This window comes from Dermacentor variabilis, chromosome 8 (assembly GCF_050947875.1).
Source record: "Dermacentor variabilis isolate Ectoservices chromosome 8, ASM5094787v1, whole genome shotgun sequence".
NCBI classification, from domain to species: Eukaryota; Metazoa; Arthropoda; class Arachnida; order Ixodida; family Ixodidae; genus Dermacentor; species Dermacentor variabilis.
The window spans coordinates 45,264,474-45,292,254 of record NC_134575.1 but is presented as its reverse complement, the minus strand read 5'-3'; the positions used below and the strand labels follow the sequence as shown (position 1 = coordinate 45,292,254).

The window sequence follows — 27,781 nt, the reverse complement described above, 5'->3', positions numbered from 1 at the left end:
TGCGGGAGGGTCTTCCTCGTCGGCGCTCACGCCACATACACGACGAATTGACTTATTGTACAGCCACTACACTACCGCTTCAAATGTGCTGGTTAATGGCTGCGTTCTCTACTGGCATTGAGCAACGAAATAACAAACGCTACCTAAATATCCTCACCTGATTATTTCATACTTCCTCAAGCGCATCATTCCTTTAAAACTTCGTTCTAGAAGCGTTCGGCTATTCGCCGATATTGACAATCATCGTCGGTGGTTTCTGCACGATATCATTTTTTTTTCTTTTATTTGAGCGGCTTGCGACGTCCCAGATCCGAGTCGCAAAAACGATTAGTACATCTCAAACGACGAGACACCGCCGTCGGTCTGTACCGGGCGACGGCGCACCTGGGCACTCGAAGACGTCGCCATATCCGCTCGCGTTCATCGCTACGTTGCACAGCTCCGCGCCGCGCGGATGGTCGCAAAAGTTGGCGCAGAAGTTCACGTAGAAAGTCTGCAAACCCGTCAACCGCTCGAGACCCTCGAGCCTGTCCAGCCGGTCCAGCTGGACGCTCTCCCCGAGGGCCGCCAGGGCGACTTCCAGGGCGAACAGGCGAGCCACGGCGTCCCTCTCGCGGCTGGTGTTGGCCGAGTCCAGGCGGCACTTCTCGACCTGCGTCCACACCTCCTCCGCGACCGCGGTGGCGTCGACGGTGCGGCCGCGCTGGTCCACGGCTCTGACCAGCGCCCTGGCGAGCTGGAAACCCAGGCCGCTGTAGGCCAACGCGCCCGTGTCGTGACGGTAGTAGGACGGCGGGAACAGAGCCGAGAGGCCGACTTCGAGCAGGCTCCCGGCGTACGAGTAGCGCACCTCTCCGGCGCGCCACCTCACGTTGCCGGTCATCAGGCGACGGTAGTAGCTGTTCTTCAACATCCTGCGCACTGCCCGTCGCGACTCGAACCAGGATTCGTAGAAGTTCGCCGACGTCGCGGGAAACCCCTCGTAGAGCTCGTCCAGCAGCTGCGTGTGGAAGAACGGCTCCGGCGGCCACAGCCGACGACGGGTCCTCTCCAGGATCTTCTCGACGACCCACCGCTTGGTGGTGTCCTCCAAGCTCCTCGAAGTCCGTACGGCTCGCGCCAAGAGCTGCGTGGTCGCGTTGAGCATGGTGAAGAGTCGTTGCCTGTCGGCCTGCTGGAAGTACGCGAGGAACTGCGGCGCCACCAGGACCGTGCCGAACGACTCCTGGACGGTCAGGAAGCAGGCCGCCTGCCTGTCGAAGACGTCGCACTCCTTGCCGGGCTGGAAGTGGTCCAGGTCCGGGTTGACGATCCACAGGTACGAGTAGGCGAACGTCCAGCCGATGACGTTCAGCAGTCTCTCGCGCGGCATCGTCTCCAACAGGGCGAGGACTGCGTAAAAGTGCCGCTCGCTGTGAGCTTGGAGCTTCGTCGCGGGCGACAGCTGGACGTCCGAGCCCAGGTGGCGCTGCAAGAGGGTCAGCCAGGTGCGGCCGGTCTCCGAGGAGGACGCGCTGTCGTTAAGGGAAGCGACGAACACGTCGCCTTCTTCTTCATCTTCCTCCATCCGGACGGTCGACGTGACGTTGGTCCTGACCGACGTCTCGTCCAGTCGAAGCTCGAGACGCTTCTCGTCAGAGAGCATCGTGTCTTGTCGCAAGTACCCGGCGACGCTGCGCAGCATTTCGTCGTACTCGCCGACGCTTTCGCCGCAAGCGGACAGCTGCTCCATGCGGAGCATGGTTACGTAGCCCATCTCGTCGACGGCGACCACCAGCGGGTTGTCGAGGTTGGCGTAGACGACGCGCACGTCGAACAGCAGCGGCACCCTCCAGTTGACGGCCAGGTCAACGAGCACGTCCAGTGGATCCGCGTCTTCGGGAGGGCTCCGGGGCCACGGTATGTTTCGCGCGTTCATGAACTCCGCGAACGGCTGGACGACGCCAACGCCCGTGGGCCTCGAGAGGCAGGCGTTGAAGGCGGAGAAGGCCTTGTACGCTGCGCTAGAGCTGTTGCGCTCCTCCGGTACCAGGCCGCGTTGAATCATGCCCTTCACACTTTCCAAGTACGGCGTCAACAGGCTGCGCAGAAAGAAAACCGCGCACATTCCTATATGTGGAAATGGTGCCGTAGTTTCCTCGGTCAGAAAGCCGCAGAGGCGCCGCCCCAATAAGGCGCGTGAGGTGACGTGCAAGTAACCTTACGCGCATGCGCGCCACTGAGAAGACACGAGAAACCATTCACTACTGTGCTTTACCAGTCGCGTTTTTCGTGAGAAAAGAGTGTTTTGACTTGCGCTGTATTAGAGGGTACTTATATCTTAATGACATTGACGGGGTCATCTGCCGCGGTGTCCCAGGGGCTATGGCGTTAATTGCGCTGCAGAACTGGAGGTCACGGGTTTTGCGCCGGCCATGGTGGCCGCATTCCGAGGAGGGCGGTCATCCATCCATCCATTCACAGGATAAATCGGCAGAGATGCCGGTTTCAACTCGCGGTAGTTTTGAACTGCCGAATCGAACCACTTACAAAAGAGCGTACCGGGCCGCCTCATTTCGGCCTAAAAATCGATGCAGAATGATCAGCGTAACTCTTCAAACTGAAGTGAAAATGGTCTGTTACCGTCCATTTTTGTTTCGTTAACACGACGTTTTAGATACGCAGCTTTCTGTGGAAACTTCGAGGGTAAATGAGAATGCTTCGTTATATTAGTCAGTTCTTTATAATGAGGTTCTTTAACCGTGAACATTAATCGAATACTGCTGTTGGCCGTCTTTAATTACAGGCAGGGACACTTCCTCGAGAGCTAACCTTAGTCTCTTAATCTCTCTCTCTTTATTGTTATTTTACGGCTGGTACGTGATTTAATGAACATTCTCGCGTCAGGGTGCAAGCAACTTCATCAAGTCAGACCGGACCGCGAAACCACGGCCCGGCAAATAGCAAGATAACTTAGAACGGCTAAAGTTTCCTTTCGAAATATAAGAACTACCAATTATACACACAGCCCAACCGCAACTGGCTCTCTGGAAGCGAAAGACACGGAAAAAAGCTGGAGGCGCGGGTGAAGGTAGGGGGCGCTCCACTCACTCTTCCTTCCTCGCCGCGTCGGCTCCAGCGCCACCGCACGTGTACGCGTAGAGGTCGTCGCAGGGCTCCCGGTCGGCGTCGATGCGCCTGGCGAGCCTGGCGGCCTGCTCGCGGCAGTCCTCGGTGCCGCAGGCGCGCGTGGACGCGAGTCGTGCGGCGTCCAGCCTCACCTGCTGGCGCATGAGCACGACCGCGAGCGTCAGGCCCACGCAGGCGACGGCCATGCACATGGCGCACGGAAGCAGGCTCGGGTGGCGCCGCCGCAGCTCGGAGAAGGCGGCGAACGGACCGGAAATGACCGGCAGGAAGCGCTGCTCGCACGCGCGGCAGAAAACGTACAGGGTCTTATCACCATTGTCATCGTTAGCCCACTCTCTAAGAACAGTTTACACCCTCGGGCGTGCCCCTTCTGCCACACAACGATAATCGTCGTCTGCCTTGATGCGTTTCCTTTCCTTAACGCTGCGAGCCCGGAACTTTCCAGTAACGAACGGCACGCGCGTTATCAGAAGGGGCACTCCAAAGGGTGTGAACTGCTCTATGCTGATAACGCGCGTGCCGTTCGTTACTGGAAAGTTCCGTGCTCGCAGCGTTAAAGAAAGGAAACGCACCAAGGCAGACGACGATTATCGTTGTGTGGCAGAAGGGGCACGCCAAAGGGTGTAAACTGTTCTTAGAGTGCACTCTTATATCCACTGCAGGACGATCGAAGGCTTCTCCCAGCGGTCTCTAATTACCCCCCGTCTTGCGCTACCTAAAATTCCCAACTTGCGCTTGCAAGCTTCCTAACTTTCGTCAACCAACCAAACTTTCTACCGTCTTCGACTACGCTTCCCTTCCCTTAATAGTCCCCCGTTTTGTAACTCCAGTGGTCTAACGATTGTCTGCCCTATACGCATTACATCCTGCCCAGCCCCGTTCTTAATAGCGAACCTCGCCGGGTTTCGTGACCGTGGGTGCTACGGCATGCCAGGGGCGCTATAACGTAAGACTGTTCCAAACTTTTCTATTCCAATTCTGCAATCAACCCACCGCGATTGGTCAAAAACTTTTTTTGGACCAGCCCCACTTCACCTGTCTGTCACGCGACGTCACGAAAACCGCGATAGCTCCCCACCTGATATGACGTGTACACGCTGATTAGGCATAATTTGACCTACAAAACAAAAATAGTTATTTCTGATTCGACGCCTTTTTGCCATTAGCCCTAGGCTATTGGTCAAAAGTATTCGGGCTGCACCCACTTCACCTGCCTCTCACGCGACGTCACAAAACCGCAAAAACTTACTGCGTCAAGTGACGCGTACACGTTAAAGATGCATTAATATGCCGAACAAAACTTAATCTTTTTTGAATAGGCGCAGGCTGCCCCGTTCCGAAAGGAATAAAAGATGGCTGCCGCCGATCGCTATACGGCACTGGCTACTCGCCCCTGCCGGAGAGCATGGGTTTATTTGCGTGTAATAAAACTTTTTGCGTGGCCGTGTAACGTTTTCGAGAACTTTCGGCACGTTTACAACCTCGTTCTGTTAACTCTTCTGTGCTGAGGATCCATTTTAGCGTCATTCTTAAGCCTCCGTTGCATGCCGCCGCGATTGTCGACGAGCCACCGCAAGCTAAGAGAAAGCGGACCAATCGCAGACGCCACCACCCTCTTCATCCGGTTATCTATTTTCAGTGCACTGGCTCGGCCCCATCGAATCCCTCTTCATCTTAGCGTGCTCCTCGCCTCTTGTGAGCCAATTAGATAAGACAAGCCGCTCAGTGCAGACAATGGTATTCGTTTTTCAAGCAAACAACAGTGACCTCCTATGAGCGAGGGGAGCATTTGATTGGTTTGCTCAGACAACCCTGCGTGTGACCACCCGATGCTTGCGTCGGCGGTTACGCAAATTTGACGTCAGGAAATTGGAATTAAAACATATTGGAATAGTTTTCGTAATACGGCCCCTGGCTTGTTCTCTTGCCCAATAGGCCAACCAATCACGGTGGAGTGCGGCCTGGCTTGTTCTTTTGCCCAATAGGCCAACCAATCACGGTGGAGTGCGGCCTGGCTTGTTCTCTTTCCCAATAGGCCAGCCAATCACAGAGGAGTATACGCGCGCCACTGGGTTCCTTGCACAACCGCCACATGGCGCTCGCTTCCACGCCGCCGGCCGTGCGAGGAAAAAAAAAAGAACCTGAAAGCTCGCCTTCGCGCATCTGCGGCAGCACAGTAATGAGGAAGTAAACGTTTCTTGCGGATACAATAGATTCGAATAGCGCTACGTACGTATACGCCTCTGAAACCGTGATGCGTTCAATGCGTCCGTCGTACTCGCTAGTTGTCAGCAATTTCGCTTAACAAAACGCTCCGTAATTTGCGTGCGCCCTCGCTTGTGTTCTTGTGTGCGTGCGTGTACTCGTGTTTCGAATCTCTATGCGGTCACACAAAGCTTGTATGTAGATTCGAACTCGTTGAATCCGCTGCATTTTTTTTCTATATGTGTCAGAATATCGGCAATCTCCGTTCATTCTCCGGTATGCAGCGCTCTATTCCTGTCCCTTACGCCTAAGATTTTTCGTTCCGTCGCACTTCCCACGGGAGTCTTATACGGTTGCGCAAAGTAGGAGTGTGTGAATGGTCATTTTTGAGAGCGGCACGAATGCAAATCGAATAGCGCTGGAAGCGAATCCAATCGGATGTTTTCCTAATAGTTTTCGAATAATATCAATACCCGTTTTCACCGCGAATAGAAAACGGTGCCTACCTATCCTATTGCACATTCACAACGTTAACAATATCCTGTCATTTCATTGCGCATTATGAAGTGCTGTTTAAAATCACAAATGGAGCAGATAAGCAATTCATTCACATATTTCAGGGCTCGTTAAGTCGCGAACGACCAGCGTCTTTTATCCCCCCCCCCCCAAAAAAAAATGCCGACTCGATCCCTGAGTGATGTAATTTTCTCCACTACGTAACTGTTCGTGTCTTATGTATATAATATGGCTACCAGCACGAAGTAAATCGCACTTTCGCTTCAATTTAATGCTTGATCGCACAAAGTCTGGGATATTAAAATACACGAAACATACCCTTACTTATTAATAGAGGTTATTTGATTTGAAGCGCGAGCCGAACAGGGTAATATTTGACTCGTGTTTCAAATGTTCCGACTATTCGCACACCCCTAATGCAAAGCGTTCGTTACAGTAGAGAGCTTTCGTCCGTAAACGTATGCGTATTGAACAGAACAGTGCCTATCATTCAAATAGTAGCGGTAAACGGTAATGACAGGGACTGGCACGCGAGACCTAGACGAGGGCGAGTGGAACGATGGGTCAGATTAGGTAGATCTAGGAAGCCGGCTTCCTGCTCGTAAGTCAGAGTGTCCCTTGGTCCGACGAGCCGGTCTGGTCTCGTAAGAGGTTGCTCCCAGAGGATGGAGTAAGCAGCTGCTGGGTGCAACCGTGATCTGGCACGTCCATAGTAGATGTGTCTATCCCGGATGCGGAGCCACATTTGGTGGCAACCACCGTCGCAATAACGATTTGTACGTTCCGGTTGAACTCAACGTCACCAGATGGCGTCGAAATCGCTGCTGTTCAACGGGGGGTGCCATTTACAATCATCCCAATGCACGTCTACGTTTCCGGACAAGCTAAAGCTCTCTGAAACGTATTGACCTCTTCCACAAGTCCAACAACACTGCGCCTACGTGTTTTCCACCTGCATAGCCGTTTCTTTCCCTCACGGAGCCGGCTACCGGTTCGACCCCATACAGGCACCCCAGCTGCCGGTTTTCCGGTTCTCCCCTAAATCAGCACATGTATGCATGTCCTTCAGCTATGTTTAAGGTGTATGTTTCGTTCCTCTATTCACGCTCTCGAAAATTCAAATTTTCCATTTTCTCCATTTTTCCATTTGTGCGAGTAAATGGCGGACGCCGTGGCTGGTCTATGGATGGTAGAAACGCTCAAAAAAGGGGTTTCCTTCAGCTCTCGCGTAACAGGATTTTCTTGTATAGTCAAATTACAATCCGACGCCATCATGTTTGTAGGATGTGTGTAAGTCGTACTTTGCGATTTTTCTACGCATTTTAGCTTGAGATTTCAATTAGTTCATGAATTTCCTTGCGCCGCATGGAGGGCCTGGGTATGGGCGGTTCGAAATTTTTTTTGCCGAAACGACGTCCGACACCGGATTTTTTACGACACGGGGCCCTTAACGCTATCGCCTTAATAAAACGAAAGAAAAGCATTCCTTAATTACAACAGAAAACTAGAATGTCAACTATATACGTTTACAAGCGCCCTTCATAGAATATTTCTGCGCGTTTTGGCGGGTGTTCTGTACAAGCCTGTTGCCAGTTTGATTGTCATCGTCATCATCATCATCAGCCTGGTTACGCCCACTGCAGGGCAAAGGCCTCTCCCATACTTCTCCGACAACCCCGGTCATGTACTAATTGTGGCCATGCCGTCCCTGCAAACTTCTTAATCTCATCCGCCCACCTAACTTTCTGCCGCCCCCTGCTACGCTTCCCTTCCCTTGGGATCCAGTCCGTAACCAGTTTGATTGTAGATATGCCTTAAGAATAAGTCATTTCCAGCTACAGCGCGAAGATCTTAAAAAGTGCGCCAAATTTTCTGTCAATAAATAAATTTCCTTCAATATATTATAACGTTGACTCGTTCAAAATTCGTCCTCGGTTTTTCGCCACCTTTTTTATTTCGTTCGTTTTGTTTGCATTTTTTTCATGCAGCAGTACCTTTGATTCACTGATTCCGGGACAGTCAAGAACTCGGATAACCGAAGAGGCCTATAGTGCGCCACACTCCGAAAAATTGGCAACCTGGGGCGGTATTCTCGAGCGATGACTTTTGGGAATACCATCAGTTTCGCGAGATCTCGCGTTACTCGGCACCGGACGCGTCGGTGGCCTGAGAGCGTTTCTCGCGCCAGGCTCGCTTTCTTCGCGCAGTGCCATGAGTAACGGTGTCAGCCGTCTGCTTCGACACGTCCGGTGCTGAGTCACGCGGAATCTCGTGAAACAACGCATCCCAGAAAGCGATCGCTCGAGAATACCGCTCAGCTCGGGCTCGCTCATGGGGATTCCTCAACACCGGTTGATGCCTCCGTAGTCGAGGTCGGCAATACGACACCCACCTTGTCAGCCATGGTGCTTTTCTTGGCCAATTACGTAGCGGAGGCGGAGCGATGACTACTCGGTACACTATGGCAACAGCTTTCTCGATGCGACAACTTACCCGGTAGCCGCTTGAAATAGTGATCACCGTCGGCAGGTGGACATCGGACGAGGAACCGCCCAGGTGGCTGCGGCTAGCGGCGTTGTCGTCCTCCTTCAAGGCGACGGCGCTCGGACCTCTGCCGAAGACCCTCATGTTCTATCGCGTTCCGTCTTTCTCCAAGGAAACAGGTGAAACCTCGTGGTCACGTGAGCACGCGGGATCGCGTGAACGGCACGTCTTCGTCTTTGCGACTGTATAAATCCGACCGAGCACTACGAAACCGCGATATAAAGTCATCATTCGTTTCCGGGAAAACCAGGCCGTGCTCCACCTGTGAACGAATGAAAACTGTACCACTTGGCAAATAAGTGGTTTATTAAGGCGGAAGCTTGATATGGGGTCTCATCGTTCAGTCGACCTTAACAGTCCTCGAGCGAAAACTTGTCGACGACATGAAATGTACAGACTATCATCATCAATGGCTCATACCCCCATAAGCAAGATGAATGATAAAGCGAAGATAGATGACTAAGCAAATTAAGTGGATGACTCAGAATTGAGAATGATCACTAGGCGGTTTAAGACGATTGCTAAGGGAACGAGACTAAACGAATTAAAAGGAATGACTAAGCGAATTAAGGGGCATTACTAAGCCAGTTAAGAGGATGAGTAAGCTAATTAAGAAGGATGACTAAGCGATATAGACTAAGCAAATTAAGGGGAATGTGCACGTCACGCGTCCGTCTTTAATGCATCGGCACTTGAGCTTTCGCCTTCAAATCGTCTCAGAGATAACGTAAGAGACCCTGTGAATTTTCCATCCTGTGGCTCTAAAAAGTGCAACCACGTTAAGGAGCCCAGCGTTCGGCCGGCACCGCTGAACTTTCCCTGCGAATGCGCGGTGCGCCAGCGTGTAGTGATCAGCGTGAAACGGAATTTAGCGCTTCCCGCTGCTCTCTTGGCCAACGTTCACCGTTGCGCGTTCCTGGACAATTCCTCCGAATGGGTATATGGGCCTCGTGAGCTGGTGTATATGGTGACGCTGCTTCTCAGCAACGCCAGAGACAGGAAATCTGATGCAAAGGATGGAAACAAAAAAAAAGAAGAAAGACCATGGAGATTTACAAAAATCGCAAGAAAAGAAAAAAAATCAGGAGGTATAATCTACATCATACAACGTAACGGGGAGTACGTACGTGTCTTGCTAGTTGAGGCCCGAGCTGGAGCAAACAAGCGCCACAAGATGAGGCACGTGTGTGCTGCTGAAAAAAAACCCAGTACCTACTCGACACAACGTAATGGAATGCCACGATAATCACCCAGCGAGACCCGTATAGGGAATCCGCACACGTCCACCTTCCAGAAGTTCTGGGCTTAAAACTAAATTATGGTGTTATACGCGCCAAATCCACTTTCTGATTATGAGGCACCCCGTAGTGCAGGACTCCGGGCCACCTGGAGTTCTTAAACGTGCAGCTAAATCTAAGTACACGGGCTTTGTCGCATTTTGCCCCCATCGAAACACGGCCACCGTGGCTGGGATTCGATCCCGCGATCTCGTTCTCAGCAGCCAAACACCGAAGCCACTGAGCAACCGCGGCGGCTAGTGTTGGGCTTCAAAGAAGATGGAAGGATGAACAGATCAGCAGTCGAGCTGAGAGACGATTAGACTATCGGCGGAAGAAAAGCCGGGAAAACGTTGATAGAACCGGAGTCATTGCAATTGCAGGTAATCGTATACGGTGTAGTTGATCGAGGGTTTAGCTATACGAAAGTAAAGGTCGACATGAGATAGCCAAAGGCTAGATAGCGATAGATGTAGAGAAACTTGAATAAATCAATCATACTAACGGACCATTTGTTCCCGCCACGGAATTTGGGATTAGAGTTAATGGAGAACACATTAGTAACTTGCGATTCCCTGGTAATAATGCCTTGCTTGGTAACTCAGGGGACCAATTGCAATGCATGCTCACTGACCTGGGCAAGCAAAGCAGAAGGGTGGGTCTAAAAATTAATCTGCAGAAAACTAAAGTAATGTTTCACAGTCTCGGAAGAGAACAGCAGTTTACGATAGGTAGCGAGGCACTGGAAGTGGTAAGGGAATACATCTACTTAGGGCAGGTAGTGACCGCGGATCCGAATCATGAGACTGAAATAATCGGAATAAGAATGGGCTGGGGTGTGTTTGGCAAGCGTTTTCAGATGATGAACAGCAGGTTGTCATTATCCCTCAAGAGAAAAGTGTATAACCAGCTGTGTCTTACCAGTACTCACGTACGGGGCAGAAATCTGGAGGCTTACGAAAAGGGTTCTACTTAAGTTGAGGACGACGCAACGAGCTATGGAAAGAAGAATGATAGGTGTAACGTTAAAGGATAAGAAAGGAGCATATTGGGTGAGGGAACAAACTCGAGTTAATGACATCTTAGTTGAAATCAAGAAAAAGAAATGGGCATGGGCAGGACATCTAATGAGGAGGGAAGATAACCGATGGTCACTAAGGGTTACGGACTGGATTCCAAGGGACGGGAAGTGTAGCAGGGGGCGGCAGAAAGTTAGGTGGGCGGATGAGATTAAGAAGTTTGCAGGGAGAACATGGCCACAATTAGCATATGATCGGGGCAGTTGGAGAAGTATGGGAGAGGCATTTGCCCTGCAGTGGGCGTAGCCAGGCTGATGATGACGTTCCCGCCACGTTTCAAAGGGGATGCCAATAAACATCATCATTATTTCCTTAGCAACGCTCGGCGCCACGGGAACAGGAGATGCATATTCCCGACGCAAGCTGCCGCACTGATAGCCCTGCCTCGTCAGCGCCCATGGAAGCCACGTAGCAGCGCAATGACAAGCAGCGTATGTTCGGATTTCGACCGTTAGAAATTGACATTTAAAATCTTGCACTGTGCTACGTGACGAAGATCTGTTCGCTGGCAGATATTCATCTAAATAAGCCAAAACACACACACACAGCTGAGTCGGTCGAGGCGGTGACGCAGGCTATAACTGTTGCGCGGCAACTGCTTTTCATGCTATTTCTTTCACAGGGCCTAGGTAGTGAGAAATGCTACGCTTTTCGTGGCTGACGCTGCTTAGTAAGTTTGCGTGCACGGCGATTCGAGCCAATTATTTTAGATTAGATCGGTACACCTGCTTTGTCGAAGTCTAAATACTGTGTTCGGCAACGGTGCAACCTGCGTCCTTTCGCGCAGCGATATTTCTCCTCGGTGAACGATATCTAGTGCGATAAGTCTGATGACTTCTTTAATTTCAGACGCAACGAAAAAGAAATCCGCCAAATAATTTGGAAGGAATCTGGTTAATGAAACTGTTTAGAAGAGTTTGTATGATGCTATAGGCTATTCATGATGCAGGCGATGACCTCTCCACTGGCAGTGGAGGGCGAGTTACCGTGAATGGACTTTCATACTGGCGTTGTTGCTGCGCTCACCTTTTAGAGCGTCGGCGTCCCTCGGCGTCGTCCTCCGGCGTAACCAAGCGAACGAGCACATCGAACGACGAAAGGGCGAACGCGGAGCGCAGGGGGGGGGGAGGTTTAGAAATACAGCGAGAGCGAAGAGAGCGCGAGGAAGAAAGCGGGGGAGGGTGCAGCGGAAGCGCGAGGAGGAAAGCGGAGTGCCACTCGAGACGTGCTCCGCGGCGCCGGACCTACTGCGCATGCGCTACTTCGCCTGCGCCGCCGCGGCTAGGGAATGCACTAGGGAATTCTGCGCGCCATTCGGCGTATAGTCATTTTCTGGTATAGTCCCCGCGAAGTGTCATGCTTTCCGCTGTGCTTGAGGCTGCTTTGAGACGAATGATTTGTACCGCGCCGCACCATCCGTGGCGCCACTTGTTCTGTTCAAAGCAGCAGCGCAGGAATCCCACGTGACACTACACGAACAGACAAGCAGGACAAGAGGCAAGAAGTGAACGAGTCGACGACGAAGCACTGATGAAGTTGACTATACAGAAAAACCAAGTTAGCCTTCCAGACTGAATAAGAACAGCGCGATAAACAAGGGACGATAAAGAAGCGTGACACGAGCGCAGACTCTATAGCAACTGGGGTTTATTGTCAGACACACGGATATATACAGCACAGAACGAATACGTGCAAAAAGCTTAAAGATAGACGGCCAAGTAATAATAATTTTTTTTATGCAGCATCATAACGGCAGCAGCAGATGGCCTTCCGCAGGCCATCTCCTGCGCAGTCTTCTTTGTGCCTCGACAGCAACGGTTCGCATTTGCATTCTTAGCAATATGTAAGCATAAATTAGACGACGGCTGCCATTTCAATTCAAAGCAGCTTTGTGGAACACCTGTACATCTGCAACGGCTGTCCTTCGTCCTATTGAAGTACGCGACAATGTTTTCATCTTTCCTTTTCGGGGTTTGTATGCATGCGTACGGGAGCATTAATTTACTCTGATGTGATTTCGTCTTTCTTTTTTGCCGTGATAAGAGCTTGCCAGATGACCTTGATTTTTCTGCTCCCTTGATTTTTGTTGTCGCATTTCTAACGTTATTTCACCGCGTTCCTTGCTGCTTCTTTCTTTTTAGTTATTTATTTATTCCGTTCGATATTTTTGGGTGCGCGACATCCGTTAACATATTTCGAATATTTTGTATTCCCCCCGTTGTAATGCTGTGTAAGCACCGTTGGTAACAAGATAAACAAATAAAAAAATCTTGAATTACTTCTCTAATCCTAAAGATCACATTCCCAGAAGGGCCCATTTTTCGCCTCGGAATCTTTGTTCCACGTTTTCCTTCCAAAGTACACTCAGTACGGCACTAAGATCGCGTTTTCTTTTCTGCTGAACCTTTGTTTTTCTCCTTTTATGTTTTGCTTCCTGTCGTGTGCAGGCATATATATCTCACTGCTAAACACATTACGGTCGATGAGATACGAACATGCAAGCAAGGGTGAAGCCAACGAAAACTCACGCCTCCGCAAATGTTTTGAACCCCCTACTTGGCGGACGCTCCCGAGCCTTCCCTAGTCGTTCCTTAATTTCCCAGACATCCGGCTTTTTGTCTCCCTACGCGTTGCAGTGCATTCAAGTCGCATATCGTGAGGAGGTGTGAACTTGCTTGCACCTAAACACGTGCAAAATAATAATTGCACGAGATTTACTTAAAACTACTCAAGAAAGCTTCGCTTTAGGAGCGTTCTAACAATTTCGTTGTCTCTGCAGCGATTTTTCTTTTCCGTACGAGTATTATTTATCAACAAGCTCGCGCGAAGATGCCTTTCCACGTTGATTCCACAGCGAACACTGGCGATCCCCTACCGCAGCCAAGTAGCATATACTTGTGTAAGGGCCGTACTTTGCATCAGCACCCCCTCCCATTTTGACGAGGTACGGCCCTTATACCCCTGTCAAGCGGGCGATTCAAGTGCACTTACGGGAAGCGCACTTCGGGACCTTGAGTGACACTCTACACTACGCGGTGCTAAACGGGGAACACAGAGCGCACTCGCACTAAAAAAAAAATGGCGACAGACTAAAACCATGTTTTTTTGAGGATGCGCACTAAAATAGGAAAAAAAAAACTTCTAAAAAGCGATTGCTTTAGCTGTATTATAAATAAAAAAACAATAGTAATCTATATTTACTCAACAAAAAACGAAAGTATTTTTATCATAACAGCGTTGCAAGTCAAAGCCGGCCAAGACGAATGCCTAGCCAACCCAGAACAAGATGGTGGCATGCGACGAGGCGGCATTTAATCCTGCTATAACAGAATATCAGCGAGTTATGCTCTGATTATTTTGTTAAAAGCTGTTCAACAGCTAGAATGAACTTCTGTGTCCTTTTTCTACGCATTGCATCTAGTACCGTCAAAACCGTTGGCGGCGAGGCTACGTACTTGACCAGCTAAGTGCGTACTGTGAACGCACTCCGACCGGAGTGCACTCTTCTGCAACTACACTCAGCTCGTAACGTTTCGATTTGGGAAAGTGCACTTGAAACCGAGTACACTCTCCGTAAGTGCACTTAAACTGCCCACTTGACAAAGGTATTGCACGGGAACGAACCATTCGGTCAAATTGGCGCCGGCGCGGCCTTGACTAGTGCGTACCTCAGATCTGCATGGGGCCCAGATACCCGGATGTACCACTGCGTGAGAGGCGAGAGGCCAACACGAAGCTCTCGCCATCTAGTAGCAGCGCGCGAAAATTCGCCAATGCGCGTGCACGGCATCGGGGCACCAAACGCTCGCTGGAAGTCTTTTTTTTCTCTAAATTTTAGGCTGACAGGTTGGGGGAGCTACCCTTACGCGGGTGCGGCCTTTACACGGGTCTATACGGTACCAGACTTAAGGGGAAGCTTTAGCTCGGGCCACTTACTCCGTGGCTCGGGCCCAACTCCGACGCGGCCTATTCAAACACATGTAAAACGCAAAAGCGTTTTTGTGAGATAGCTCCTGGAGCGATTTTAATGAAATTTGTTGCATTTGAGAGAAACAGTTAAATTCTAGCGACTGTTAGAATCCTAATTTCGAGTTAGGTCCTGAATATCGCTGAAAAAATTTTCAAAAGTTCGAAAAAAATATAAGCACGAAGTTTAAAAATTATTAGCGCTTTATCATTGGATCTTTCAAAGTGGGCAAATTAGATATGTCAATTTATATATTACGAGAATTTGTTACGTTGTGTACGGATGTTCTGCAAACGCTGTATTTTCATACTACTAATTTTTTTTACATTCATGTGTAACGTATCAATTTTGTCCGCTGTAGATGTGCCATCAGATGCAATTCACAGAATTGTGATATCGTTCCTCATTGCCAAGTTACACCGTTGTAAACTTCATAGTTTTATTTTCTAAAAATTTGTGATATTTCCCAATGTTTAGCAAAAAATTGACAACCTAAATAAAAAATTCGACACCAACAGTCACTATATATATCTATAGATTATAAGATTTTTTTTTTATTTTAAATGCAACAACCCCGTCAAGTATGGTGCAGCGGTTGGCGAGAAAAACGAGTTCTCCTTTTACATGTATTTATATAGAAGCACCCGATCTAACACTTCCTCTTTTACCGCAACGCACCCGGTATTGTTCGGATAATTTTTAAATGAGCACTAACGTGACATATTTATTTTATTTCCACGTGAATGAAAACTCTAGACCTCTAAACCATCGAAAAATACATTGCTAAGCCTCAACAGACAGCTTTGTCTTTCAGGATCCGACTTTGTCTAGCTTCACCTCACTATGCATAAGGTAGTCGCGTGAGAGTGACGTACTGACACTCGACTGGTCGCCTCCTATGCTGCTACCGCTGCTATATCGTACCTCACGAGAAGCAGCACATCAGATGACCGAGCTAGCTGGAGCAAGTGCCAAAATTCCACGATTTTCTGCCCCCCTCCCCCTCCCCCGTGACCACCACCATGAGGTCACGCTAGTCACATCCTGGAAAACGAAACTGGCTGTAGAAAAGCTATTTCATCGTTTAAGAAGCTATGAGGCTGGCCCGTACTTTTGAAGACAAAGTCTTCTTAGTGGACTTCACACAGGTTTGGCGTATCTGGATGTCTTCTAACCGATTCCAGAGAAGAAAAAAAAAACCCGGCCCTTTAGCGTCTGATGTTCACAAAAGGTATCAAAATGTAGGCCTCAACGAGACAAGAAGCGACAATTAGCCGCAGAGTAGGTGAAATTAATGACACGGACATAATTAGTACCAATATAGTGAAAAAATAACCATATTGCACTGTACCCCTGTAAAGGGTGCACCGCCGTAGACATGGACATGCTGAGAGGAAGCAGCCGTACGGCACCCTTTTGGAAAAATGGAGCGAGTTCGCTTGGACTAAGCTAAGCTCGCGCGAGGCAATGGTGCCTGGAAGGTGGCTTCGGCGGTGCCCACAAGAAGCGAGAATTAGTCGCAAGGCATTTAAAATTAACGGTACGCTCGTAATTAGCGCGAATATAGTCGAAAGTAAACGACCTAGCTCCACAGACTGCACCATCTCCGGGATCGGTCCACTTGCACATCGGTTAAAAAAGAAAAGGGGGGGAGGCAATCAAGTTCTGAGGCTAAAGAAAACAAGGTCGACGTAATTTGGCGTGAACTACGATAGGAATGACACAAAATGAGTGAATAATAAACATGAGAGAGAGAGTGAGAGAGAGAGAGAGAGGTATAATCAACATTTAATCATTTAATCATTCGAACCACCACGTACGTCGACTTGTGTAACGTCGACACTAGGTCGACCCCTTTTTTTTTGCCTACCTGCCTAACTAAGGAGTCGGATTCCTAATTAATAAGGATATATCTGGTAACATACAGGAATTATATAGCATTAACGAGAGGGTGGCAGGTCTTGTTGTGAAACTTAATAAGAAATACAACATGAAGGTCGTACAGGTCTACGCCCCTAAATCCAGTCATGATGACCAAGAAGTCGAAAGGTTCTATGAAGACATGGAATCGGCGATGGGTAAAGTCAAAACAAAATACACTATACTCATGGGCGACTTCAATTCCAAGGTAGGCAAGAAGCAGGCTGGAGAAAAGTCAGTGGGGAATATGACATAGGTCCTAGGAATAGCAGGGGAGAGTTATTAGTAGAGTTTGCAAAACGGAATAATATGCGGATAATGAATACCTTCTTCCGCAAGCGGGATAGCCGAAAGTGGACGTGGAGGAGCCCGAATGGCGAGACTAGAATTGAAATAGACTTAGTACGACTCATTGGTACGAGGCCCAAACTTTGCCACAAGTAACATTCTCCCTCTGCAGCTGGATAGTCAACTTCAATGTTCCCGAGATACTCTCAGCCCGCGCAAAACGTCTGTGTTGCGCTTCACTGCTTTAAAGAGTTTATTTTGGTTCGGATGGGGTACGCCTGCTTCTCGGCGTCAGTCAACACTGTTTTTCGTGCTCAACCTCCTTCAAAGAAGCGGTGACACTTGCTTTCCCGCTTATTCATCGATGCGTCGGTCCTTTCTGTTCTCGTCCTCCTTTAGCCGCGCGTTCGCCCCGCCGACCATTTGAAGCATCCTCTTGCTCAGTAGTAAAGTCAAAGTCCGATTTTTCGCGAAAACGTCCGAAAAATCGACCAGTTCGAAAAAAATGAGTACATGTCTTTTACTGCCCTTAAAGGCTCAAATCGCCACAGGCACATCCCAAAAAGCTCTGAAGGCCTGCCAGTACATTTATCAGGCAAATCGCCGCTCCTGCTGGGATACGAGATGGTGGGCGCACGCGTGTATAATTATGGAATGTGTACCGGGCCCCGTGACAATTGCCCTTTTCCCCACTTGTTAAGCTTCACCGCAATACTTTGCGCATGCTTCACCGCGTAACATTTCTGTAGTGTGGCGAAGCTTACTTTCGGAAACAGGCATAATTACACGCATCGTGCTTTCCAAGCTTCAAGGCCATTAACGAGGATAACAAAGGCTGAATCGGCGCCCAACAGCGGCGAATCGCTAACAGTAGCGAACGTCGAAGTAGCTAGGCTTAGCGTTGCCGCAGTGGTGGCTACGGCTGCCAGCGGATATGCGTGCGAGCGCCGGTCCCAGGCGGCGGTGGCGGCCTTGAATGCCGTTTCGGACCTGCGGACACAGCAGAAAGTTAGGAAAATCGGACGGTGAAAGGGCTCTTGCGTCCGAAATTTCATACGTCCTTATGCATTGACTCTATGGGGCACGTGGTGGTGCCGCGAAGCCGTCCGAATTATCGTTAATGAAGGGAAAATCAGACATGCACCCGTTCGTAGCAATTGCTAAAAAAGGAAACCCATACGGGTTCCTCGAAAGAAAAGCCTCGCAGTTAAGAAAAATTCGTCCTGGTCCAGGACTCGAACCCGGGACCACCGCCTTTCCGGGGCAGCCGCTCTACCATGTTAGCTAACTAGGCGGCTACCAAATGGTAGGGCGAAGTCGAATTTGTTAACTCGAAGCAAAGGCAAAAGTTCGACGTAATAGTTCTGCGGAAACCCGCAAGGTGGACCTTTGTAGCAATTGCTACGAAAGGGTGGATGTCTGATTTTCCCTTCATAATTACTTCTCTCCCCCTTGCGGGTTTGCGCAGAACTATTATGTCCGAATTATCGTGTATGTCCCGAAAATCCAGCGTCCGGAAAATCGGTCGACTGTACACTGGTAGGTCTTCCAGCCGACGACCCGGCGTCAAAGACGATTCCTCTCCGTCACCCGAGCCAATATAAGCGCGACTTTCGTTCTTTTAATAAAATTACAGCTAATTTTTCAGACTATTCAAGATCCCCGAGAATTCCTGGTTGGCAGACACGCTGGTTGTGGCCTTGCTGCAACAGCAATCTGGGAGTTTTAAACTCTCCGCCTCCCTCATTTAGGGAGCTGTCGGGAACGTATCTCTTTGGCCACAGCATTAATCGGTACCTTGAGCACTTGAATACTTGAGTGAGGCACTGGAAGTGGTAAGGGAATACATCTACTTAGGACAGGTAGCGGCTGCGGATCCGGATCATGAGATTGAAATAATCAGAAGAATAAGAATGGGCTGGGGTGCGTTTGGCAGGCATTCTCAGATCATGAACAGCAGGTTGCGATTATGCCTCAAGAGAAAAGTATATAACAGATGTGTCTTACCAGTACTCACCTACGGGGCAGAAACCATGGAGGCTTACGAAAAGGGTTCTACTCAAATTGAGGACGACGCAACGAGCTATGGAAAGAAGAATGATAGGTGTAACGTTAAGGGATAAGAAAAGAGCAGATTGGGTGAGGGAACAAACGCGAATTAATGACATCTTAGTTGAAATCAAGAAAAAGAAATGGGCATGGGCAGGACATGTAATGAGGAGAAAATATAACCGATGGTCATTAAGGGTTACGGACTGGATCCCAAGGGAAGGGAAGCGTAGCAGGGGGCGGCAGAAAGTTAGGTGGGCGGATGAGATTAAGAAGTTTGCCGGCATGGCATGACCACAATTAGTACATGACCGGGGTTGTTGGAGAAGTATGGGGGAGGCCTTTGCCCTGCAGTGGGCGTAACCAGGCTGATGATGATGATGAGCACTTTTGGACTGGCGCAAACGGCCAACGCGCCGAGCCCAAAAGAGGCCAGCGTGCGAACCCCGAGCCGTTTCGGCCAGATCGCGCTTAGGGACGCTCGCATGAAGGCGAGGCGCAAACGCCGCGTCATTCCTGGGCGTCCGCTAAAGGCGTGAAAATTTCGCTACGGTTCTTTCGGTTTTCAAAGTGAAACTGTCAAGAATCGCGATGCATCAAGCAGCAGCGTCGGCCTTTCTTGTGCGTGTGGAACCGGGGTACTTGGCGTTGGCCAAATTCTGCCACGCTGTCAAATTTGAAAATGGCGGCGTTGTAATCAAGAATAGTAGCCGCCGGTAATGCTCGGATGACGCGCTTATAATATTGCGAAAGGATCAATCGTCTAAACTCTTGTGCCACTAACGCCGTACGTCTACAGGAATTGTACCACTCGGGCCACATTACCTGTAAACACACGTCTGGTCGATGCGCACGGAAGTGACGGTGAAAGTTACTCGCCGCATTTCGGAAAAGGTTCCATGTGCTCTAACCGCGGCCAGCGGATACTACCTCAGCGATTTCGCCTGCCCCGAATTTTTCTTCTGTCCGATTTTTACAGGTTCGAGTTAACGGTTTACTACTGTGCTGCTTTAATGCAGAAGAATGTGGTGCAGCCGGCCACGTGCTCGGCGTCCAGGCAACGTCGAAAACGCCCACAGCGCCAAAGCACGCGCCAGATCGCTGCAGTCTCTGCCCGCTTAAAACCCCTTAAACTTCGTAAAGTGGCGGCACGCTTTTAAGAATGCCGCCTCCTCGCGCGCTCTGGCCGAGGCCGCTATTGGCCTAATAGCATCACGTGGGCCCTCGCACCGTGCCATTTTTGCTCGAGAAGCGTCCACAGAGTGGCGAGGAGCGCATGTTGGGGCCGTTGCTACGCTCAAGCAGTTTAGGCGGCGCCACGGTCGAGGAGGGAACGTGAGAGAAACGAGGAGTGAAGGCAGAGAAGTGTCGCTACTTTACTAAAAAGCTTTATCCCCGCTTTCCACGCATATCGGGAATGGGCATCTAAGCAAAGTTGCGGAAATACCATACATCCGCAGCTGAACCATGTGCACTTTAATGTAAAATAATAAGACGCGCACACCCGCTTTTTTTCTTTACAGCTTTATTGGATACCAAGAACCGCAGTCACAAACTACAGGTACTACTGCACATGCCTCGTGCAATGCTAGTCGCGATGCATCGCCAGCAGCGTGCAAGACAGCACATACCGCGTACGTATGCTCTGAAGAGAAAGAAAAGTTGCATATGTTTAACTGCACTGGAGAAACGAGTGGAATGAAACAAACCAAAAACCGGGCCTGCGTCCCCCACCGCGGGCACGGACAACTGCGCAGCAGGCACGCTCAACCGCCGCCGCGACTCCAACAGCAGGCACGAGCCAACCAACGCTCCCGCACCGCACCACGGCAAGCCCGGCCTGTTGGCGAGACTCGGTCAATTTCCAATTTGGGAGTAGCCGATGTGTAACCCCCGGCCCGCCCCGAGCCCGCTGTACTTACGCTGGCTGGACAGCAACCGCGGGACGCTCCGTCCACACCAGCAGTCTGCAAGTGCTGCCCTCTGCCGGCCGCAAACTGGAACACTTCGCCGAAGTTTCAGGGGCGAAAGCCGGAAGGCTACAAGTAACCTCGTTTGTTATAACTAGCAGAGTAACTTTTAGAAAAAAAAATGTCATTATTACATGCCTTATAAGCTGACCTACATTACTTCTAAGGTAAACCCGCTCTTTCAATAACCTGTCGTTTCTTGCAGTTTGTGCCAGTATTTCATCCAAGATGCCGAGTAGGCTCCAATAATGTAAGCCTATACTATCCTAAGCTTGCCCTAAACCAGACCAGACTTCCACTGTCATTTAAATATGTACGAACACAAAATTAGCTCATCTTACTAACAATAACCTGCTTTTCTTCCAATGGCCCATCAGCTTTTTGCCCTGCTACTATACGTCACATACAACCTGCACTTCAGTGCACTGTAACCTCAGATGTACTCGTCTAGACAGCTGCCCAATTTCGTATGCAAGCTATGCAAAAATAGACTAGCTACTACTTGTCCAGAGTTCAAGTCTGCACATTCTTGCCATGAGCCACTGTCAAAACAAGCCACAGAAACCAGTGTTTTGTCGGGTATCTGAGAGAACAGGGCAGGGGTCTGCAGGAGAACGAAGAAGGTGGAGGAGGAAAAAAAAGAGAAAAGGAGGATCGCAAACACGACTTGTAGCCCGACAGCACATCTCCGCCCGAACTCGGCACAGGCTGCAACCAGCCACGGCAGCAGCAGCAACGCAGCGTACGATCAAGCACCGCCTTACCAACACCCTCACAGCTCCTGCAGCTCACAGCGCCTGCAGGCATGACAGGGGGCACAACCACAACACGAGTCAGCCAAGAGGCGCTCCTTTGCCCCAGCGGGGGAAAGCACGTCCCGAACAACCCAATGCACAATTTCATACAGGGGGCACAGTGGGCCTGCATCACCGCAGGCTACATTTACTTACATCGACCGAAAGGAGCGATACAGTAACTGTATTTGTGCACTTTTGCAATGTCGCGTGGACAGAGAGCCCTGCATAGATAGATCCTCCAGCTAAAGTGCTCTGCCGTCTCCTGGATGTTGCGGCTAGTTTTCAACACCCTATCCTGCTTGTCTGTGGATGTAGAACCTAGTTATGGAAGGTCGCAGATGTTATTTTCCAGCATGAGGAATGGTTGCACGGTCCTAGAAGAGCGTAATCGCTGTTGCAGACAGTACATTGCGGAGCTGTCTACCTCTCCGATGGGAGACTATGCCTGTTTCTGTAGCCAGAAAAACGGCACTTGTCTAGAACTGCTGCAGACAATGTGCACTAAACGTTTATTACAGATTAAACAGGCAAGTACTGCATCCTGCCGTGGTAAAGAAAAAGCTACAACATCCAGTTTCCGTCTGAAAAGGTCACATAAAAGAAGCAACCTTTAAGCCTGAAGAACTATTTATACATGGCTCTCTTCACAATGAAGCCCTTTACACAACCAACTTCCAAGATCAGGCTGCATGAATACTACAATGTGAAAGGGGACCATAAGCCATCGCGGCACTTTGTGCCTCATTAGCCCTTGTCAAGTTTACGACAGTCAAAGATTGGAAGGTGAACACAACACACGTGCCATTACATTTCAGCGATAAACACTGCCGGCAACACAACACAGAATGAGAGGTAGAAGCAACGCGACTGTGACAAAAACCTTGGCACCACACAGTGCCTTCTGAAACTGCAACAGGTCAAAAATATTGTGACGGGTGAAATGCTGGGCTGTGCTAGAGCACAGACGTAATGAACACTCTGTAGTACCAACCATACAATGCAGAAGGAAAAAAGTGCAGTAACAGTGCTGAACCTCACACTGTTCAAAAGATATATATTCATGCCATTTTTTTAAATGATTAAAACAATAATGTGAGACACACAAGCAGGTTTTAATCAGAAAACAATGGTAATTAAAAAGAAGTGGTTTCATTTACAGCGTTACGTGACAAAGCGAAGATGACAAATTCCTCAGGTGTTTCTTCTTAGTTTTCGGCTCAGTCCTGCGCACTGCACAGCCAATGCATAACACTAAAATGAGAACCCACCTGCACATTAGGTGTGAAAAGACCAATCTTACATCGACTGGAAACTGCCAATCAAGCCTTCCACAAAGCTACAGAAAACTGCATGGATTTTGTCTACTACCGTTAATGGGTGATAGAAATTCTCGTCCAGAGAAAGTTGCTGGAACAAGTACATCTTTTTACAAAAGGTGCACACAACACATGAAATGAAAGAATAAACAATGTTCCAATGAACACCCTGGCTTGGGTGCAATACCCTCAACAGACTGCGAGGACTCTCACGTGCCTCAGTTGGAGTCCTGCGATTTGGACCGTGACCGGTCCCTGCTTCTGGACTTCTCCCTGGCTGCCCCATCGGACTCTCCCGGTGCGGGGCTGCCACTCTGCCTTGGACTGCGTGACCGTGAGCGCGAGTCCTCTCGGGCCTCCTTCTCTCGTGGGCTGCGCGATGCACTCCGCATGCGGGAGTCTCCGTTCACCGACGGACTGTGGCTCTGATCCCGTGGCTCGCTCTCCTTGCGGCTTCGGCTCCGGCTTCTGTGAGACTTGCTCCGGCTCCTTTCCTTGGACTCTGATCGGCTTCGATGCTTGCTTCGGCTCCGCTCCTTTGACTTGGACTGGCTACGCCTCTTGCTTCTGTGCTCCTTGGACTTTGAGCGGCTGCGGTGCTTGCTCAGGCTTCGCTCCTTGGTCTTTGAGCGGCTGCGGTGTCGGCTTCGACTGCGGTCCTTGGACTTTGAGCGACTACGATGCTTTGACACGCTACGACCGCGCGACTTTGAGCGGCTGCGGCCCCTTGATTTTGATCGACTCCTCTTTGCCTCACGACGTCGGGAGAGGCTACGGTCCCTAGACTTGCTGCGGCTCTTGCGCCTACTACGACTGCGACTCTTTCGTCGACTTCTGCTACGGCTCTTCCTGGACCTACTCCTGGATCGCCGGCGATCCCTGGATCGGCTTCGGGATCTGGATATGATGCAAAGCCAGAGCACCACAAACCATCTTAGTGTACGTGCACACCTCCAACATGCAGTGATTACAAACAAAAATGTGGACATTGTATGGACACTGCAAAGTCATTTGTTTCCTACAGCATGATGGTATTTATTCAGAACTGACTGCACATGACTACCACGTGAAAGAGACAGCAAACAAAATGAGCATATGTAGTAGATTTAAGTGGGGGAGGGAGGTGTCACTAGGTGGCAATATCATTAAAAAATATTTTTGGAAAATCACATTTTCGGAATTTACATCTATTATCTTTATCTGCTAAGTTTTATCTGATATGTCAATATTCAGCTGTAATATCAAGCTTTAAAATATGTATAAGGCAAGTGATTTTTAGCCAATGCCAGCAACAAAACAGCACATATTTAATAACACCTCACTCGCATGCCGCCATTATGGCCCATGCTTCTGGAGCCCAGACGTACATATTTCTGACTGTTCTCGATTTGGTACATTGTGAAAACTTAGCCCTGCTCAGGGGAAGAGTTGGGAGTTCACGATGTACACAATTGGGTACATAGTGTTTGAAAGAGCTGAAGTTTGCCTTGAGCACATACACTGTGGGATTAATGATTGTTTACATTTAGACACAACACATCAGCAAACTTGGAAAAGCACAACCCAACAAGCAACACGCTGCTTTTAGACGATGACTTTTTTTTGTTGTTGTTGCAAAATTTACCTACTTCAGGAACTTGTCTGAATATAGTTGTTCTTAGCTGGTACCCCTCTGGCATCTTCTCATAATCGGAAGACCTCCAGAAGTATGGTCAGGGATTGAAGAGCGAACAACTTCAAACGGAATTTACTTTTCGTATAACTTGACAAAACATTCACAAAATCATAGAAACAGCTCGAACTTTTAAACGTTTTCGAAAAATTTGAGGAAGTTGGCAGGCATGGTAATAGCCCTGCCGCACGAGCACACTTGGATGCACCCGAGTCTGTGAAGGTTGAACTCTATTAGGCTCAGCTGCAGTTTGTGATGGTTGCTTTCGCACTGGCGAGGTGAATTTGGCTTGGCATTTTCTAGGTGGGAAAAACAGATTCAGCACTGCTAGGTCACAATTAAACCCCGTCTGTTCCCTCTGATATGCTCATGCAATTCACACTTGCATCATGGTCAAATTTATTTGATGCACATCTACGTCAGTGAGAATGAAAACTGCTTGTGTGACAGGGATATGAATGTCACAACCACATAAAGCCACCAGACAATGACAACAAGCATAAGGGAAATGATTTGTGAAATGTAGAAATTATAAGTAAAGATTAAAGAGGGCAAAAAAAATAATGGCCGCAGGTGGGATACGAGCCCATGTTTTCACATTATGCGTAAAATGCTTTTGCCAAATGAGTGACCACGGCACCGTTCTTTTTTTTTTTTGCAGTCCACTTTCCCGTGTACTATAGTTAACCCTGGGGATGCTAACCAATCCCGACCTTGGTGAAAGACATGGCAGATGTAGGGCATTGTGTCTACATCTGTCACCAAGGCCGTGAGTGGTGGCACTAGCAAACAATCGCAGGGTTAACTACAGTACACAGATAAATAACCAGGAAAGCGGACTGCAAAACGGTGCCGCCATAGATCAATTCCTAAAAGCCTAGCACACATAATGCAAATGCTTTGGTTTGTATTCCAACTGGTGCCATTTTTTGTCTACTTTCATTTATAATTTCTACTTTCACATAAATAGACAATTCCCTCATGCTTTCCTTGCTGTCATTGTCGGTTGACTTTATGTGGTTGTGACTTGCAAAAACTGGGCATCTCGATTCCTTTCTTTCTCGTTCAGGGATCTGAACAGGCACTTAGCATTATGAAAGGCGCAAAATCACTTTAGAGTGACTTAGCATTTCGAGTGATCGAAAATATGTTTTCATTCACTTAAATGTAGTCTCTAATGTGGCCCAAGGCGAAACTTCGCTTCTTTGAATTTCACGAAAAAATCTCAACACTGGTTGTCAGTGACATCACGAGTGGCAATGTGGCTTTTTTTTTTTTTTTCTTGGAGGGGGGGGGGGGGGGTTGGGGGCGTTTTGGTGAATCGAAATTGTCGAAACTTGCTAGGTCGAGTTCAATTTACAACGCAACGTGGTCCTTCTCAATTTGCCCCCCAAAGACCCAGGTGGGGGCCTAAAAGGCTTAAAGCGCAAGTTCGGCGAAAGCGTAATGAAGCCAGCGTGCCTCACCTCTTGGAGCGGGACCTTGAACGGCGTCGGCGTGACCGAGAACGGCTCCGGGATCGGCGGCGCGACCTAGACCGTGACCGCCTGCGGCTCCTGCGCCATAACATTAAGGGCAAGCATTGTCACAGCAGAAAACAAACTACGCCGCACTGCTGTCCAATTGGAAGATACGTACGGCCCCTGCCACATCACACATCGTTTAGATGCTGTTTCGCGAGTGCGTTTTCGAACACTATTGCCCCTGACACTCGCGTTCCGCTATTCACCCTGAAGAGGGGAACAAAAAAAAAAAAAGTCTTGTAAATTGCTTTGTTGAAGGCTTGGCGCGGCAAGACACGTCGTTCCAGTGATACGAGCACAACCAGAAGACATTTTTTTTTTCATTATTTCAAATTAAAGCAAAGAATGACGGGCAAACGAAGTACGACAGCGACACCTGGGCCGCTATTTTGTAGCGATGCCTTATGCCTTATTTTATGCTATTCTTAGCATCCACCACACACGGCCGCCTGATCCCGTTCATAATGTGCGTAGACCGTCGCTCTGACCACTGGCCAAGTGCGAAAAGCCTGAAAAAGCATAGAATCGGAAAAGGCATCGCTACAAAATACCGGCCCTGACCCCGACACATGTAGCACCGTCTTGCAGCAACAGAAATATTCAGCTAGAGCTGCGACATGCACAAGAACTCGAGCGACAGTGCTGCCATCACGCGCGTGGCGCGCGAAACCAAGGTGTGCACTCACTCAAGGCTGTTGAAGCCGCTTTAAATAGCAACAGAAGATCAGAATGATATAATTAGTGCTGCAAACAAGCACTCACCTAGACCGGCGGCCGCGGCTGCGCGATCGTGAGCGGGACCGGCGACTTGACGTGCCGTAGCGGGACGAGGACGACTGGCGATACGGGTCGGTAGGCCTACCGTAGCGCGCCATTTGGACCCGCAGTTCCCGGCCGTCCATGATGTAGCCGTCAAGCGCATCCATGGCGTCCTCGCAGTCGCGCTTGTCGTAGAAACGAACGAACGCGAACCCGCGGCTCTCCCTGGTGTAGGGGTGACGCGGGATGTAGACGTCCCCGACGTCGCCGTACCTCTCGAACACACGCTTGAGGTCCTCCGGCGTGGTGCGGTACGTCAGGTTGTCGACCTTCAGGGAGGACATCCCGTCGATCGTCGGTGGGGCCCGGCCGTAACTCATGGTGCCAAGTCTCGGTGCGCGGTCGAACCGCGTCCCTGCTTACGGGTGCAACTCTGCTTCAAGCTTGCAGGCGGTGGCGAGAAAAAGCCGTGCAACAAAAGCAATCGAGGGCGCCTTCGTCAGAGCGGCACGAACGATGGCGTCGCCTACGTTTTCCGAACAAAACGCTGCCGCAAGGGGCGCGCGCATACGACCGAAACTGGCCGATGCTGCTTACTGTAGTGATGTTTGGTCTCGCACTGTTTAGAAAAAAAAAAGAAAGAAAAATTACTCAAGGAGGTTATACGTTTGGTTTTGCCCCGCTTTACCATCAAGTAGTTTATTTTAATTTTTATTCAAAAGCTTCACGACAGTATTCACTAACGTTAAGAATATTAATTTGATAATTAT

The 27,781-nt window shown here is 49.5% G+C and overlaps 2 protein-coding genes and 1 long non-coding RNA gene across 4 annotated transcripts; all 3 read right to left on the bottom strand.

Moving 5' to 3' along the window:
* Positions 1–254: 254 nt before the first annotated feature.
* Positions 255–9,082, bottom strand: LOC142590183 (endothelin-converting enzyme 2-like). Its single transcript, XM_075702080.1, has 3 exons — positions 8,344–9,082; positions 3,091–3,401; positions 255–2,081 (listed from the first exon to the last, which is right to left on the bottom strand). The coding sequence occupies exons 1-3, from the start codon at positions 8,476–8,478 to the stop codon at positions 338–340; spliced, it is 2,190 nt and encodes a 729-aa protein (XP_075558195.1). The 5' UTR covers positions 8,479–9,082; the 3' UTR covers positions 255–337.
* Positions 9,083–20,645: 11,563 nt separating this feature from the next.
* LOC142590182 (uncharacterized) lies at positions 20,646–21,478 on the bottom strand. Its single transcript, XR_012830053.1, has 2 exons — positions 20,897–21,478; positions 20,646–20,814 (listed from the first exon to the last, which is right to left on the bottom strand). It is a non-coding gene; the product is annotated as an uncharacterized LOC142590182 (long non-coding RNA).
* Positions 21,479–27,576, bottom strand: LOC142590181 (uncharacterized). Of its 2 annotated transcripts, XM_075702079.1 has the most exons (4): positions 27,015–27,576; positions 26,196–26,285; positions 23,275–23,954; positions 21,479–21,741 (listed from the first exon to the last, which is right to left on the bottom strand). In XM_075702079.1, exons 1-3 carry the CDS (start codon positions 27,389–27,391, stop codon positions 23,276–23,278), a joined length of 1,146 nt encoding a protein of 381 aa, XP_075558194.1. In that variant the 5' UTR covers positions 27,392–27,576; the 3' UTR covers positions 21,479–21,741; position 23,275. The 2 variants fall into 2 exon arrangements, with proteins under 2 accessions (XP_075558194.1, XP_075558192.1); XM_075702077.1 differs by lacking the exon at positions 21,479–21,741 and having other exon boundaries at positions 21,856–23,954.
* Between the last annotated feature and the right edge of the window lie 205 nt (positions 27,577–27,781).